Below are 15,893 nucleotides of genomic sequence, written 5' to 3' on the forward strand. Positions count from 1 at the left end.
TTAACTGTCCATTAATAAATGTCCAACAATCTGATAGTGAGATGATCAAATATCCGTATTTTTTTTAATTATTATTACGATTCATCTAAACCTAAGAGAGATAATTGAGACAGTGAAATCTGAATTAATTTTATGCCACACATGTAACTTCTAAGTGCATGTGTATCATCCATCAACATTCTTCTAGAGTACCAATGTTTTTCTCCATGTATTAACAAAGCAAGCACTTACCCGCAATGAGAGTGACTTTGTGCCTATTTCTCCATCTAAACAACTCTCTCTCTCAATTATCAGATGGCCCACTTGATCTCTTTCTTCATAAATTCAAGTGGCAAGACTCACAACCACTCCCAACTCTCCCTCTTTCTCTCCATTTTACTTCTGATAACTTTGGAAGATTGATGGGCCTTCCCCAAACACCAACTTCTCATCCCTACCCTCCATCACTCCAACTCAAACTCTACCAAGCTTTCATATTCTCAGTCCCCATTCTCTTCACTATAATACTTTTCCTCTTGTTTTATCTCTTTTACCTGAAGAAGCGCTCTTCTACTCTCTCTTCTCCTTCTCTTATCAATACAACCATCTACAATGACACTTCTACAGTCATTTCATTGGTAACTAGCTCTCATATCCACTATCTGTTAAAGCCATGTTGGATGCATGATCCGATTGAATTGCGTAATGTTAGTATTAATGATCATAATTATAGATTTTTTAGTCAATTTTTCTGTTCTAAAAAGCATTCTTCACATCCATCTACTAGAGTTTCTGTTCTTGCTGCAATTGCAATTAAAATGGATATGGTGATTGTTTTCATAAAATGGCCCTTGAATTGTATTTGGGTTCTTTACAATTGGATTGTATATAATTCCTTATAATCCAACTTGAAAGTAATCGCAATCCCATTGGATTGTGCATCCAAACGCATGCACCTTGTAAACCTCTTCTTCAGTTCGCTGATTTGATTTTCACAACTGGATTCTAAACTCGTAAGATCAGTTTAATTTGTTTTCCATGAATAGTTGTCTAACAACTAAATAGATTTTCTAGGAGCCGGGCTAATTTGTGGGACCCACATGTGAGCTGACGAGAACCGCCCATCATCTAGACGCTACCATGAATGTGCCATGTATATATATAAAACTGCATCAAGAAGATGGACAGCTCTAATCTTCACACCATCTCCGCATGTGGAACCATGGGGAAAAGGGTTGGCGATGGGCTGCCGGGTCTGGGCCTGGGCTTGGTAAGTATTAAAACCTCGACACATTGTATCGTGGTGCCACGGCAGTCTATCTGGCCATTCAATCTGAGGGACGCGTCTTTGATGAGATGCCCACCGCTGCAGTTTCTGAAATTGTCTAATTATAAGGTGGGCCACCACTTGTCTGGCCCATATTCAATGGACTGATCAGATGCAGTTCTATCACGTGTATACCCACCATAATAACTTCAGGATCTTGTGATAATAGCTTTATTTTGTAATACTAACACCCCATTTATTGAATTTCCATTCTTACATGATTTTCTTTTTTTAATTTTTTGAAGCCTTTTGATGTGGTCTTGAAGAATGAACTCAAGGAAAAGCTTCCAATAGTAATCTTTGATGAGGATTTAAGGGCCAGAGATCCTCAGTAAGGGGCCTCTTCTTCATCACCTCTACGTATTTACTTACCTTTGTTTTTTAGCAAATTAGAAAATACTACTGATTTCCAAAGGGCTGCATTGAACTGAGATGAGTTCATTGTGCATCATCTCAGGTATAGACCCGCATTAGTTGTGTGGTCATTGCATCAGGGCCATCAATCTGGTGGGACTTCTTCTATTTATAGACTGCATTAAGCTAAACATGCTACTTTCTGAAATTTTGCAGATGTTGCGTTTGCCTGGGAGATTTCGAAATCAAGGAGCAGTTGCACCAAATCCCCTCATGCAAGCACATGTTCCACTTCGATTGTATCCATCACTGGCTTGTGTCCAATGCCACTTGCCCACTCTGCCGGGCCTTGATTCATCCTCCGAAAATGGGTCCGCCTATGCAAATGGACATTTCTCAGCCACCAAATGCTGAATCCAGCAACTCACTACAAGGCTTACAGGGCCATGAACAAGTTGTAGTGGTGGTGGACAGAATAAGTGATAATCTCACTAATTCTTCGAGCGAAGAGCAATCGAACCCAATTGAAGGATCAAGCAGTGTTGGGCCACATTCAATGGAGTCCGGCAATTCACACTGTCTGTCGATTACCATGGCCCCTCGAATGGATTAGTCTCAAGGAAACTCATTCCTGGTCCTAATATATCAATGCATATTGTCATGTATACATGCATACATACATATGATCAATCTTTCAAGATAAAAACAATGAAAGGATGGTAATTTTCTGGTCTTAGAATAGGTTGAGCTCTTACTTAATCAGCGGCAATTAGTATGATAATTGGATGTAATGCTCTACTGTACTACGTTTACATTGATTTGTAAATTTCTTGCTTGATTAACCACACATCCTTGCAGTAAGAGAATGGATGGCAGACACGAATATGAGATGCGAGCCATTCATAAAGCAGATTCTACCATGGATATATATGACCTTATCAAACATCAGGCTGGCCAGACGTTCCTTAAAAGATAAATTTGAGAATTGAGTGTGGACCATTGGCCCAATTTTCTAACCGTCCACTTGCTGTCGATTGCTGAATCTCGCATAATTTTTTTAAATGGCCCAAAACAAGGTGGGGCCTCTCCTTGATGGGTGGCTCAGATATCGGACACAATTGCCTGTTTTCACCTGTCACTGGGGGATGCAATTAAGATTAGAAAAAGTTATAAACTGTAATTTGGAATTTGGAATTTCTCTAAGCTAATATTGGTGTTTGGAGGGTGCCGAAAATGTGTTTTACTGCATTTTTTTCTCTCAATGTAGCTCACAAAAACAAACGAGGAAAAAGAAAGAAAAGGCTACAAAGCCAATACCGTGTTTGGATGCTGCTAAAATTGTGTTCTAATGCATTTTTCTCTGAACAGGCACTGACACATAAGCATAACAACGGCTAGAATTAAGTAGATACTGTGGCCTATTCAAGCATCCAATGTATTTCATTGAAGGAGTTTTTTGGTGACACCCAATCTGACCAACGGTCTAAATTTTAAAAAACATCTCATATTTTAGCAGGCGTTTGAAAGGCAGTCAAGCAATACCTGGCCAACTCCAATTTTTTTTTTTTTTAACTGCTTTCCTGGCATCTGCATGTCACTTTCAGATCTAATGGGGGGGAAAAAAACAAACCCACATGCCTTGTTTTGCGCCCGAAAAGCACAACAGCTTCTCCACCCATCACATTCATTAGAACACCGAAGGACCTGAATTCCCGACATGTGCGTATCACTTTAAATCTAAATGAAAAATGGGTGCCATCCAAACACACCCTAAAATGCCTCGTTTTCAAATACGAGAAAATGCAACCGATTCTCTACCCAGGACATCCATTGGAACCCCAAAGGATCCGAATTCAAGAGGAGATCCCAACCCTTGATTCTCCTCGATGTCCCACCATGTTGTGTGCATACCGTCCAATCTATTGATATGAAACACCTTGGCCAGACAATGACACACCTAAAAAAATCAGGTCATTTCGTAACTTGGGTGTGGCCCAATGAGAATCGAGAGTGGTTGTCCCCTCCCAACTTTCCTGCTGGTGTGGCCCACCTGAGTCATGAATTGGCCATGGAGATCAGAACTATTGGTTGGACGGCTCTGATCTCCCCTGTCCGCCAATCATAGCTCATAGAATGAAAGCTTGACTTGGAACCCCAGCTTGAACCATGGTCATATGTGCAACTCGCTACTTGGTGAGCCACTTCTAAAATTGGGGAACGGAGGAGAGTGAGGGACCGTTGGTAGAACAGGGCTAAGATGGCGCGCGTGTAAACTGCTGCGTACACGCAATTGAGCGTGGCTCGAGGATCCACCTCAAGCGTGTAGAAAGGGAGGGTGCAGCTGTCTTTTGGGTCTCTCATCCTCGCCGTCCGTTACCGGTTTCAAGTGAAGCTGAAGGTTTACTGGCTTCAAAGTTGACTCTATGGTGCCCGTTCTGAATTTTTTTTTTTCTTTCTTGAGTAGGATTATATGATCCTCTGGCCGAGGACATCCGTACTATCCTCTCTTTGCTGTTAGGGTAACTGGGCCCACATGGTGCTGATGTAAGGGGCCCAACTCAAAAGTTCTAAGAACGGATTATCCTAACTCTCCAATCTTGGAAATGCTTTTCTGCTAGATTCAGACGATCGCTTTTGTTGCTTTTCTAAGTATGCTGTCAATGGACTGGTCTGGGCCATTGGGCTTTCAGAGTGGCCCGCTTCTGCCCAGGCCTGGGCTGGGTGCAGGTTATGTTCTACCGTTCAATGACGGCTCATGCTCTGGTTTTTGTTAAGAGCCCATCAGCATGGTCCGCCTGTTTAAGAGTTCAGGAGGATTTTTGTCATATGATCATGGTAGGGCAGACTTGATGAACAGCCCAGATCTTGCACAAATGTGGATGGTTGGACTAGAGCTCTGGCCTGTTTATTTTGGCCCGTCACTCTCCCAGGTTAGGCTCAGGATTGGGTTTTCCTTCGCGGGCCGAGCTTGAACGGACCTTGACCAGCTTGGGCCCAGCCTGTTGGCAGTCCTATTTCGCAGCCTTCTATTCGTAAGTTCACCAACCCAAGGGTTAGGATTCTCCCAGTGAGGAGATATTTAGATGATGACCCATCCATTGTTGGGATCAAGATCAGGGCCATTGAGGAAATACAATTTTCGACAGTGTCAGATGGTTGGAGCCTACCTGGCACGTACACAAGATCAGGGCCATTTATTAGGTAGGGAGAAATGTAATTATATCCTAATTCATTCATAAAGTGGGTGACAATTGTATCCTATAAATTAACGGTCAGAAAAAATGAACCCAAATAAGCCACCTTCCAAAATCAGTCCTACCAATCATCTTCAAGTGGGGAATCACATGATTTTGGAGGTTTAAGATTTTATATTTGTTCACCATGGTGTGGCCCATCTGACGATTGGATTGGACTATTTCCAGGCCACGTAGATATTGGTATGTCGCATTCCATCGTATAGATGGAACAGCCCCAACAATCTCCTCACAGGACGATCTTGAACATTCAACTAGAAACTGTCCACATTCAACTAAGAATGGTCCGGAGATTGGTAGCCAGATCTAGACCGTCCATTTAGTAGCCCCATAGTTCAAAAAAAGACCAATCAGAGAATCCTAGTTCCTCAAATCCCAGCTTCTAAAATCATGCGAGCATGATAAAGAAGATTAAAAAAAATAAAAATCCGAAAGGTCATTAAAATGATGGGCACACATGAAAAACGATAACTTTCTTAACCGTACAAGATTTCAAAATCTGAGGGTGGACGATGCTACCATGTAAAGAAACCATGCTAGCAAAACAGATATCACCGTAATTTTTGTAGGCATTCTCCCCCCATCTCTTCTCAAGACCATGGCTTCATAAATAGGCCATGAATTCACGGTCACAAAACCTGAAATGAATAGCTGCACAAACATTTCTTCAAAGTCGCCATTCATCAACGCCCTTGCAAGGCCCACCACGAAGGAGATGAGGTTGATCACAGCAACTGTAGCAAGCGGCACGAGCATGGGCGACGCAACTCCAAACTCGAACATCCCTTGCTTATACCGCTTGTCTTGTTCGCCATCGATTGCTTTGCAAGTTACGTTGAATCCAGCGCTGGGAAGTCCGATTTGTTGGAGCGAGAACTCCATGAGCCCAAAGAGATAAGACGTTACTCCTCGAATCATCCACATCCTATGATCATTCCACCACCGTCGGATCGTTCCTCCAGCAACCAGAAAGTCAACAAGATCTTGAGTATAAGCTCCCAAGAAAAGGTACATGTACAAGTAGAACCAAGGATTCGATGTCTGCAATATGAATGTAATTGTTGTAGACAACTGTATTGTATAATCATTCTAATTAATAGAATTAGCTAAAGGCTTCTTAAAGAGTCATTCGGATGCAAGCCAAGATGTGTTATAGATAAACCATCAGGGTTAGACCATCTAAGATACAGTCTTGGACTACATAAGCCATGCAATGTTACTGGAATGGGAACTAAAAATGGACTGCCGCACGTGTGGGGAGTAACACATGTGGTGGCACATGTACCACTTGTGCCGCCTATGCACATTGACATGCCTAATGCATGTTGGGTGCTTGAAAGTTGATGGTAGCATGTGGGGGCACATGTAGGGTGTTTGAATATGGACAGTTACACGTGTAGCATATTTGGCACATGTGACAAATGCACATGTTTTCTTGCATGCAAGAAGCTACGTGGGGTCTGTTGTGATGTTTGTGAGAAATTCATGCTGTTATTTTGTTTTGCCGACATGGCCCAAAACTGAGGCAGATGTAAAACTCAAGTGGTCTGCACGACAAGGAAAAAGTGGGCAGGGAAATTAATGCAAAGGTAATTTTACAATGGGTTGGAGTGGGGTACCTTGTAAGATGCAGGGGCATATTCAGGGTGGGTTAGTCGTGTGAGTCAGGTGGCTTGTATGCGGCAGAATTCATATGATGTGGGGCCACGAGGAGTTTAGCGAGGAAGTAACCCCTAGGATGTGGGGACTAAGATATGAGATAAAGGGATTGATTTGTCTTAGGCAATTTTTGTTAAATTCCCCAACGGTTTTCAATTTTTGAAAAATTTGTTATTGTGAGTAAAGAAGAAACAATTAACGGACCATTAACCATACATAAGATTTATTAGAATACTAATAAGGAGAGCTAGAGCTCTCTGAGCCAATTGCAACTTAAAACAAACAAAAAACACGATAAGATAATATTACGAGGATAAACGGATGTTATAGAGTGATGCTATATTAATTAAAGCTTTTAGAGCAAATGATTAGTTTTCCAACATTAAAATAGTAAAAGAGATTAATTCGCCACGCTAAGTTAAAAACTCCCTGGGATCCATTATAATGTTTATATGACATCCATACTCTTTATAAGATCTTTCTTATTGGGATGAACTAAAAACATAAAAGTATTAGCTGGATACAAAACTTGTGTGGCCCTACATGAATGTTTCAATGGTGAGCGTTCAATTTTCATTGTTTCCTCTCACGCGGCTCACTTCAGTTTCGGATCTACTACCCAACTGCCCGTCCAAGCAAGCTCCTTGAAGGCAATCGCCTCACCTAACTTTTCGGTCTAAGGAAGTTCCTCGCAGGCAATCCATGTCTATCTTTCCTCATTTCTAAGGTGTAGCTTTTTAAAGATAGAATATTCTTAATTTTCTCGATTTTTGTGCATAAACAGATTAGGCATTTAGACAAACTAGCTGCCTCGAATAGTTTCAGTCAAACACACATCTTTGCCTGCAGCCGAACAGCCCTCTATAAAGAGATTGTGGGTAAGAGCATAAACAAATTAGGCATTTAGACAAGCTAGCTGCCTCGAATAGTTTCAGTCAAACACATCTTTGCCTGCAGTCGAACAGCCCTCTATAAAGAGGGCGTGAGTAAGAGCATACCTCGGGGAAGAGTGGGATTTGATTGAGGTGGGCCAGTGGTAAGAGGAAGCCGTAGGTTGTGATGGGGATGCACCAAAAACTCCAGAATGAGTTGTAACAATAGCACAAGGCCATGAGCAACGAACGTCGGGCGGTCCCGAATATTAGTGGGCAGTACCTGGAGCAAGTCACCTCCAACAGTCCAATACACCATCTCTTGTTCTGGCTAAGTGCATCAACGAGGTTTATCGGCATTTCGCCCAAGAACGCCGCCTTCGACGGGTGGGAAAAGACCGATTCCCAGCCTTTGCAGTGCATTCTGAAACCAGTGAAGAAATCCTCAGAGAGGGACCCGTATCTGAAGCCCACCTGCGAATTTTACAACCACAGCCCAAAATTATTCTAAGGTGGCACCCTGGTAGCTGATCCAACCGTTCGTTCATCACGTGGGCCCAATGAACATGCATTTGGCTTGAGTTCACTTAACGGCCCATCCTCTACGTGCACATGTGGCCCACTAGATGATTGAATTAGCCACATTTTCAAGCCACACTAGTTACATGGGGCCCACTGATTAATTAGACCAAAGGGTTACATACAAGCTTACTTTGGAGCCCCATTCCGTGCCATTCTCGTATGTACACCTCGCCACCTGATGGGCCATTTTTATGACCGCATCTGATCGAATCCAACAGTTCAGGGTGTGGTGATAATCAGAATTCTGTATATCCAACTGTGACGACAATGGTGATGGTCCCCCATAGAATGCCCACCGATTGAAGAAGCATCCAGAGCCAACGTAATGTGGGCCGACGAGCCCATCTCCTCCCACTGGATTGATCTGATACAGGCGCCTGTGTTCGCAGCCGTAGATGTCGTTCTTGTCGATACCATGGAAGCGTTGAGGGAACTGGACAAAGGCAAGCGTTGGGGCCTTTGCAGGATCCAAGAGATAGCACAATGCTTGCCGAGGCGCTTGAGGATCGTTTACAAACATGTCACTGTCGAGGTTAAGGACTACAGGTGCATTGCTCATTGCAGCCGATACTCGGAGCTTCAACACCACACAACCAAATGCGTGAATTACAATTCCACTGCAATTACAAGGGACGTATTGTTTGTTTGGGTAACAAACACCATATACCATGAGCCAGGGACATGAGTCTAAATTCAGGTCGGGCTAGTCCGGGCCCACCATCTAAATACTCAGCCCACCAAGGTTAAATAAGCCCGACTTTTCAAGCCATTTGGAATATTGAAACCCACGGCGACCCACAAATTATCTATTGGGCCTGAAGATTAGGCCAAGATGAACCACATGGGCCTTGACTCTAAGCTGGTTGGCCTGGACCACTCGTTTACTTTGCAAACTAAATCCCATGTACTTTTATAGCCCAGCCCTTCCACATGCGAGCACGTGTGCAGGATCTAAGCCACATTAGGATTGTTTTTGGGTTTTGGTTTAGATGTATCATGAACCACGTTAGGATTGTTTAATCATCTGACTATCGGATCAGTGGACATGTATTGAAGGACGGTTAAAAATGAAAATATCCAATGGTTCTATTTCAACAAACAAGTGTCTATAAATCCAGATTAGGATTGTTCAACCAATCTGATTTCGAGACTATTACTCATCCCACAATTCAGTTGGTTTAATTTGAGTTTATTTTATGGGTATGATTTCTCAGTGTCTGCATATCAAGCGGCATACTCTGCCGAGTATCAAATAAATCGCCATCAATCAAAGGGCAGAGATAAACCTACCAGAACGTTGAGGGCACCGGCCTTAAAATTGTGGTGAGAAGATCTCCTTTTCTCTCTAGAGACATATACAAGGTTTGGCAGTTTATGGCCCGTGACATCCATGTCTTTTCCACTTTCTAACAAAACCTGTTGGAAAAAGAAAGAAAGAAAGAAAGTAAAGAAAACACACCTCAAAATCGTATTTCCTATTACCAAAGAAAAATGGCACTAGTGATGAGCACCCATGGACCCCATTTTCTGATAGATCCGGACCTTACAATGGGGGTCTGCTAGCCCCACAGGCACATTATTATACATAGAACACGTGCAAGCCTTGGACCTGTGTGAGCCATGCGTTACATGTTTAAGGTGTCCCCCCACTTTGAAGATGACTCGAAGAAGAATTTTAAAAAAAAAAAAAAAAAACAGGCCCGCCTGCTTATATTAGGTTGGTCACCTCTATAGATGGTTTAAAGAGCTTGCCACCGATTGCATGTGGCCCACCACAACATGCGAATATTTTACACCTTATTGGAGTAGATCACAACCTCATATTAACTGCAATGACTGATATCTTGCAGGCCATTGCACAGCCAGACGCCTATATTGGTCCAACATATCAGCCCTCGTACACCATTTTCGGGCTCTCATTTTGAAACAGTGGTGCAAGTGGGGGTGGCAAATCGGCTAGCCCGGCCATAGTCTCCTAAGCCGTGGCCCAGGCCCTATAGTACCGTGCCAGGTCAGGGCCAACCCTGTAAGTAGATTTGATCAAGGAATTGAAATATCAAAAATCTAAGAATATTTTTGGATATCCTCCGTCTCAAAAAAGGTCCCATCATATAAACAGTTTTGGTCGTTTGATATGTGACTGGATCCAATAAGTGTCGTTGAACCATGCATACAGTGGCACTGCTTACAAATGTCTTTAAACAAATCATTCTTTTTGTATGATGGTGGCCCAATTGATAACTAGCCCTAGCCAATGTACAAGGGTGGGCAATTCATCATTGGCCTAGGCCTGGCCCACCAAGCAAGGCTAGAGTTCAAGCTCAGCCCTGGGCCCAATCCATGAGCTACTAGGTTCCACCGCCTACTGGCCCACCCCTGGGTGCAAGTGGCACCTGGCCATGTGATCCAAACAGTTGAGCCGATGGGCATCGAGGGAGGGTCCATGCTCGGAGGATATTCCAATTGGAATGCCGATCCTCTGCTTGAGACAAGTAGGAAAATTCTGCTAATGCAGCAGTGCTGTGAGATGGACCAACCACGATGTAGTAAAACAGGTCTCCCTTCAGAGGATCCGGATTCAACTTCGAATTGAGCCTGAGGAAATTTCACAGTTTACTCGGGTTTTCATCTCTGACAACTGGAGCCCGCGATTCGTAATCCATTTCAGACCATTGGTCTGTTGGGTACCATGGACGGACTACATGCGAAAAATCTACCTGATGAGAAGAACCTCACATGTAGGGCACAAAATAAAAGGTCAGGATCGCCCTACAAAGGTGATCATTGGGCACGGTCCATTCATGGTGCGCCGCAACAGAACAATGGTCTGATTACGAACCATGGAAGCTACTCGCTAGAACTACCCAAGTTCGTACGGGACACTTAGATTTTAGATGCAGTTTGTAGAAGTGGACCCATTAGTTAACTGATCCACACCATTGATAATATGGGCCCTACAGTGGATGGCCATGCACCAAATATCTGACAGACCAGAAGATCCTAGCCATCGTAAATTTGGCCTTTTCTTGGTTGAATGCGGACCGTTGTTATATTTTCATGGTGCATGGGCCAGCACAGGGGTGCCATAGGCTTGAATCACGGAAATACAAGCCCTACGTGTATGATCTGAAAATCCACGCTTGCGTATGAACCATTGAATCACGCCCGATCAATGGATGAGCTTTGATGACAGAGTTAGTTTTGCCTACGTGGCAACTAAGAATCAGCCGCATATGTTGCCCCATTGGGGCCCACATGAAGAGATGATCTGAACCATCGTGATGGAGAAAGAAGGCCAGTGAAAACCTGAATAACCGTAGGATGATCCTGACGAGTAAATCCAGCCGTCCATTTCTTGAAAGCTTCGCGTTCGTCATCGCCCGTGATCTGATCAACGATCACGGAACCCCTCACCTCCATCCTCTCAACCTTCTCTTTCATGCTTTCATACATCATCTGCAAAAGGGATATAAAGCGACCACATCAAAGATTTCACAATTTCTTGGCCCCATTTGGTGAAGGTTTGGGACTTCCACAATCCAAACTGTTCAAATTGCACAGACAAGATCATCCTAACTATCCAGTTAATGACCATTGAATGGGGCAATTAAACAGAGAAACATTCAATGGCAAGTTTTAGAAGCAAATGAGCGACTTTATAAGAGAAATCGATTAATTGGCTAAATCCTAAAACATTAAAATAGAAGTGGTATGGCCCACCTGAGCTTTGGAATAGTGTAATTTTCAGGGAATGCTTCTATCCTAATGAGGCAAATAAGATGAATGGATTAAATGAAATATAGAAACTAACGGTGGGCATTCCATCTAAACTGTTTTCTATTGTTTGGTCTACCTGAGTTTTGGATCGTCGTGATTTCTGAGTCCAGTGTGAAGGAGAGGCAGCGAACCTGATGAACGGATTGGATCTAACGAAAGTCTCCCTAGTCCCTAGCTGTGGTTCATTGTTTAAAGACAGCGTACAGCTGTCAATTAAGCTACTAGCATCTACGAAATACGAATTTTCAAATGCCAATTTCTCTTTGAGAAGATTGCGGACCGTTGGATGCTCTGGTGGGAGATGCGGGGGCACCAACTCCCCCATGCACCAGTGGCGTACGCAATCTTTTTCCATTGGAAATACGGTACATTGCTGTAAATACCGAGGTAGCTGGCGCGCCGCGGCTCGTGCTTCTATGTGAAAATCTATTGAAAAAATATTTTGATGTGCTGCCAGACACTAAGGGATGATACGAACGCAGTTACATATTACTAAGAAATTGTACACATGGCATATTATTATTCAAACAAACCGACCAAATTATAGAAACAATATTAGATGTATTATGAACAAAGCATTAGTCTTATATCCTTCTCTAACAATTAAATTAGTGCACATTTATTGGACGGTTAAAGATGAAAAATAACCAATGGTCTTATTTTCAATCAAAAAGTGTCGACGAATCAGAGGTTAGCATGCTTCAACAAATATAATTTTTTTACGGTAACTTAGACACAGTAAATTCCACAATTTAATCGTTTTAGTTTGAGTTAATATATGCCACGTGTACCATTTCTACGTGCCTGCGTTTAAGCGTCATAGCAGCCAGAGTATCGAATAACTCCCCAAATCTATTTTGAGAAATTAACCATTGTAAACGCCACCTTTTACCCAGCGTCTTTTGGAAACCTCCCAGACTTTCATTCCCAGTTTAAACCTCTCACGTACGGAAAGAAATAGCTTTTAAAAGCAGGGGGTATTCTCGTTCTCAATCAGCCTCTCCGTACGTGAGAGGTTTAAACTGGGAATGAAATTTTGAGGACATAAAAGACGCTAGTTAAAAGATAGGGTACAGTGGTCAGTTTCTCATCTATTTTCCGTCGAGTAGTATTTATTTTTAAGAAATGAACACGCACAATGATACGTTGCCTGTATGCGACCACTCACATTTCTTTTCGACCAATATGCCACGAGTAGAATATCCAACCCTTGAAAATTTTGGGCCACACCATGATGATGACTCGACAGAAAATTCAGGCCGATTAATTTACTGAATGGAACACACCAGTACACTTAGTCAGGCCATTGTCGGTCCAATGATTTTGACGGCTGACTTTTATTCCAGGTTATCAGCATTGTGTGGTCCACCTTTCGCGTGGAACTGGTATTCTATACATATCATGTCGCTGGCGGGAAAGCTACCGCTGTTCTGAAAGTTCACGTACACCTTGCTGTATGGGATCATTTCTCTTGATTTTTTTAATGCCAAAAAAGCGAAAAACGAGCTCTATTTTCCAAGATAGGTAACTAATTTCAGGGTTGACTACTAGTAGTGGATCTGAGAATGCCGTTTTGAAGTACACGGGATTCCCGCCCGCCAGCTTTGGACGGTCGAAGATGGGCGGACACCAGATCTTTTCGGAAAGAAGGTGACTCGAAGCAGACGGACAATGAGCGGGAATTCCATAGCATATCAAAGTGGGATTTTTAATTTCTTCTTTTCCATTTTCCTTTTTCGCTTACCTTTATTTTCTCCGAGGATGAATCGCAGTCGTTGGATCTAAAGAACGCTTTTGGGCACCTTTCTTCAACCCCATTCTCCCTGCAGAAGGGCAACCAATGCCTGGCAAATTTGGCGGCCTCCATGAAAGCAAACAGAGTAAGATCCGACCCTCCATCATCCGAAACATAGACCGAAATTCTATCCGTCGGATAATCGAACGCCATCGTCGACAGAGCGGTGTTCGCAACGCTCATCGGTGGCTCCCTGCGAGGATCCGCCGTGCAGATGAACACATCTAGTGCTGGAAGATCCCGATCGTCGACGAGTTTGGACAGGTTTTCAGGGAACGACCATCGACGGATGGGCCGCCATCTGCAACTCTGTGTTGCGGCCCACATGAAGGCCAGAACCATTTCGGACAGTAACATGAAAAGGAAGAGAGAGAAGGAGAGGAAGTCATTTGAACGGATGAGATGAAGAGATCGGTGGTAGAACAGAGCTAAAATGGCGCACGCGTACACTAGTGCGTGCGCACGGTTGAACTTGGCTCGAGGATCGACCTCCAGCCTATGGAGAGGGAGATTTTCGGCCTCCGTCGTTCCTCCTTTCATCCTCTCTCTCTCTCTCTCTCTCTCTCTCAAAGAAGGGCTTTTTTTGGAAATAGGTAGACCATGATGATAGATCTACGGCACACACTCTTATGAACGGGAAAGTTGCAAATACGTGGTTAGTGGTTGGATTTTTCTAGGTGAGTTAATTTGATACTCCGTAAGTGTGATGGTTGATACTCAGGCGCTCAAGAGTGGGTCACACGGCACACATTATCTCATACTAAACCGATAGAATTGGGAGAACTTACTGTCTACAGGTCACCATCCGATAATCAGATTGATTGAGGTATCTTAAACTCTAATCAATGTACATATGTCTGTTAAATCCAGGCCGTCGACTGTTTTCTGTTTTTACCGTCCATTGAATCTCACAAATCGCGCAATAAAAAAATTGAATTCCTGTGATTTATGATCCATGATTAAATGAAATCAGGGCCCGCAACATGAACGGTTTGTTTGAGTTAATTTCTGTAAGATGCACAATTAATATTGTCTGCTCAATCGTAAACCTCTGCGAGAGTATTGTTCTTCCTTTTTATCGGGCAATTGATACTAACACCCTCTAGTTTTATGTATACGTCCTCTAGTTTTTTGCATTCACTCCCTTTTCACATCACTGGGAAACTGAATGGTGCTGCCTTTAATTTTGACAATAAATTGGTACTAGTAGTACTATTCTTATACCAAAAGTAGATAAAAAGGGTGCATGCATTAAAAAGAGAGGGTCCAAATACTTTTTTTTTCTTTCTTTTTATTAAAAAAAAAAAAAAAAATTTTCAGGCAAGGTCACAGGGGAGATGTACCAAAAGCCCCCTCCCCGTAAATGGGCAGTTCCGTGGGCGGGCCCACAGTTGTGTATCTGTTTATCCACGCCGTCCATCCCTTCTCTCTTATCATTTTAAGTTAATTACACAAAAATGAGGCAGATCCAACGCTCATGTAGACCACGCTACATATGACTCTTACATTAACGCAACTTGCATTTAATTCTGCATAGGTGTGGTCCACTTGAGCGTGGATCTGCTTCATTTTTGTGAATATACCTTAAAATGATTTTTAAAAAAAAGAAAAAAAAGAGAGAAAGAGATGAACAATGTAGATAAACAGATACGTCACGGTGGGCCCAGCGATAGAACTGCCTGTGGCCAGCGACGGGCGGTTCTCGCCCCTAGGCAAAGAGACGATGGCCTGCCTTTTTCACTTTATTGTTTTCCTTTTTTTGTGTACTTTTTAATTATACCCTCCTAATTCCTAAAGCAAACATGGATAAAAGTGAAATGGGAAGAGACTAGAGAGTCTCTCCACTTACTGATTTGATAAACATGTGTGACATCTGAAGCCATGGATAGGTGTGGCGATCCACCTTTGCAACATCTGGAGCATGCTCTGGGTGCACACGTACTGGATCATGATGGTATTTTTGTAGTCTCTTCCTACAGGTCTTTGTGACCTTATCAACACGTTGGATGGAAAATAAAAATTCCAGTAGCCCGCGTGAAGTTTTTAATGGTGGGGATTGAATCACAACTGTATCCTGTTGTATGGTCCATCTAAGATTTTGATCTGCTATATTTTTTTGATGATGCCCTAAAATAAGCTTCAAAATGAACTGACATTGTGAATGTAAGGAACATACATCACAATGTACCTCATAGTCAGGGATCCAGGGACTTTGGTAGATCCGTGGGTACAAACCAGACGGTATAACTGAAATAGAGAAAAACGTTACAAGTCCCTAACCAATTATTATTTTT

The 15,893-nt window shown here is 42.8% G+C and overlaps 2 protein-coding genes across 2 annotated transcripts; one reads left to right on the top strand and one right to left on the bottom strand.

The window, feature by feature from the left end:
* The first annotated feature begins 314 nt into the window (after positions 1 to 314).
* On the top strand, positions 315 to 2,507 carry LOC131241178 (probable E3 ubiquitin-protein ligase RHA4A). The gene is made up of 3 exons (XM_058239890.1): positions 315 to 617; positions 1,552 to 1,637; positions 1,877 to 2,507. The coding sequence occupies exons 1-3, from the start codon at positions 402 to 404 to the stop codon at positions 2,271 to 2,273; spliced, it is 699 nt and encodes a 232-aa protein (XP_058095873.1). The 5' UTR covers positions 315 to 401; the 3' UTR covers positions 2,274 to 2,507.
* A 2,771-nt stretch (positions 2,508 to 5,278) lies between these two features.
* On the bottom strand, positions 5,279 to 14,233 carry LOC131241179 (cellulose synthase-like protein G3). The gene is made up of 6 exons (XM_058239892.1): positions 13,549 to 14,233; positions 11,334 to 11,483; positions 9,318 to 9,443; positions 8,158 to 8,604; positions 7,572 to 7,919; positions 5,279 to 5,955 (listed from the first exon to the last, which is right to left on the bottom strand). The coding sequence occupies exons 1-6, from the start codon at positions 14,137 to 14,139 to the stop codon at positions 5,407 to 5,409; spliced, it is 2,211 nt and encodes a 736-aa protein (XP_058095875.1). The 5' UTR covers positions 14,140 to 14,233; the 3' UTR covers positions 5,279 to 5,406.
* Between the last annotated feature and the right edge of the window lie 1,660 nt (positions 14,234 to 15,893).

Source organism: Magnolia sinica, chromosome 3 (genome assembly GCF_029962835.1).
Source record: "Magnolia sinica isolate HGM2019 chromosome 3, MsV1, whole genome shotgun sequence".
NCBI classification, from domain to species: domain Eukaryota; kingdom Viridiplantae; phylum Streptophyta; class Magnoliopsida; order Magnoliales; family Magnoliaceae; genus Magnolia; species Magnolia sinica.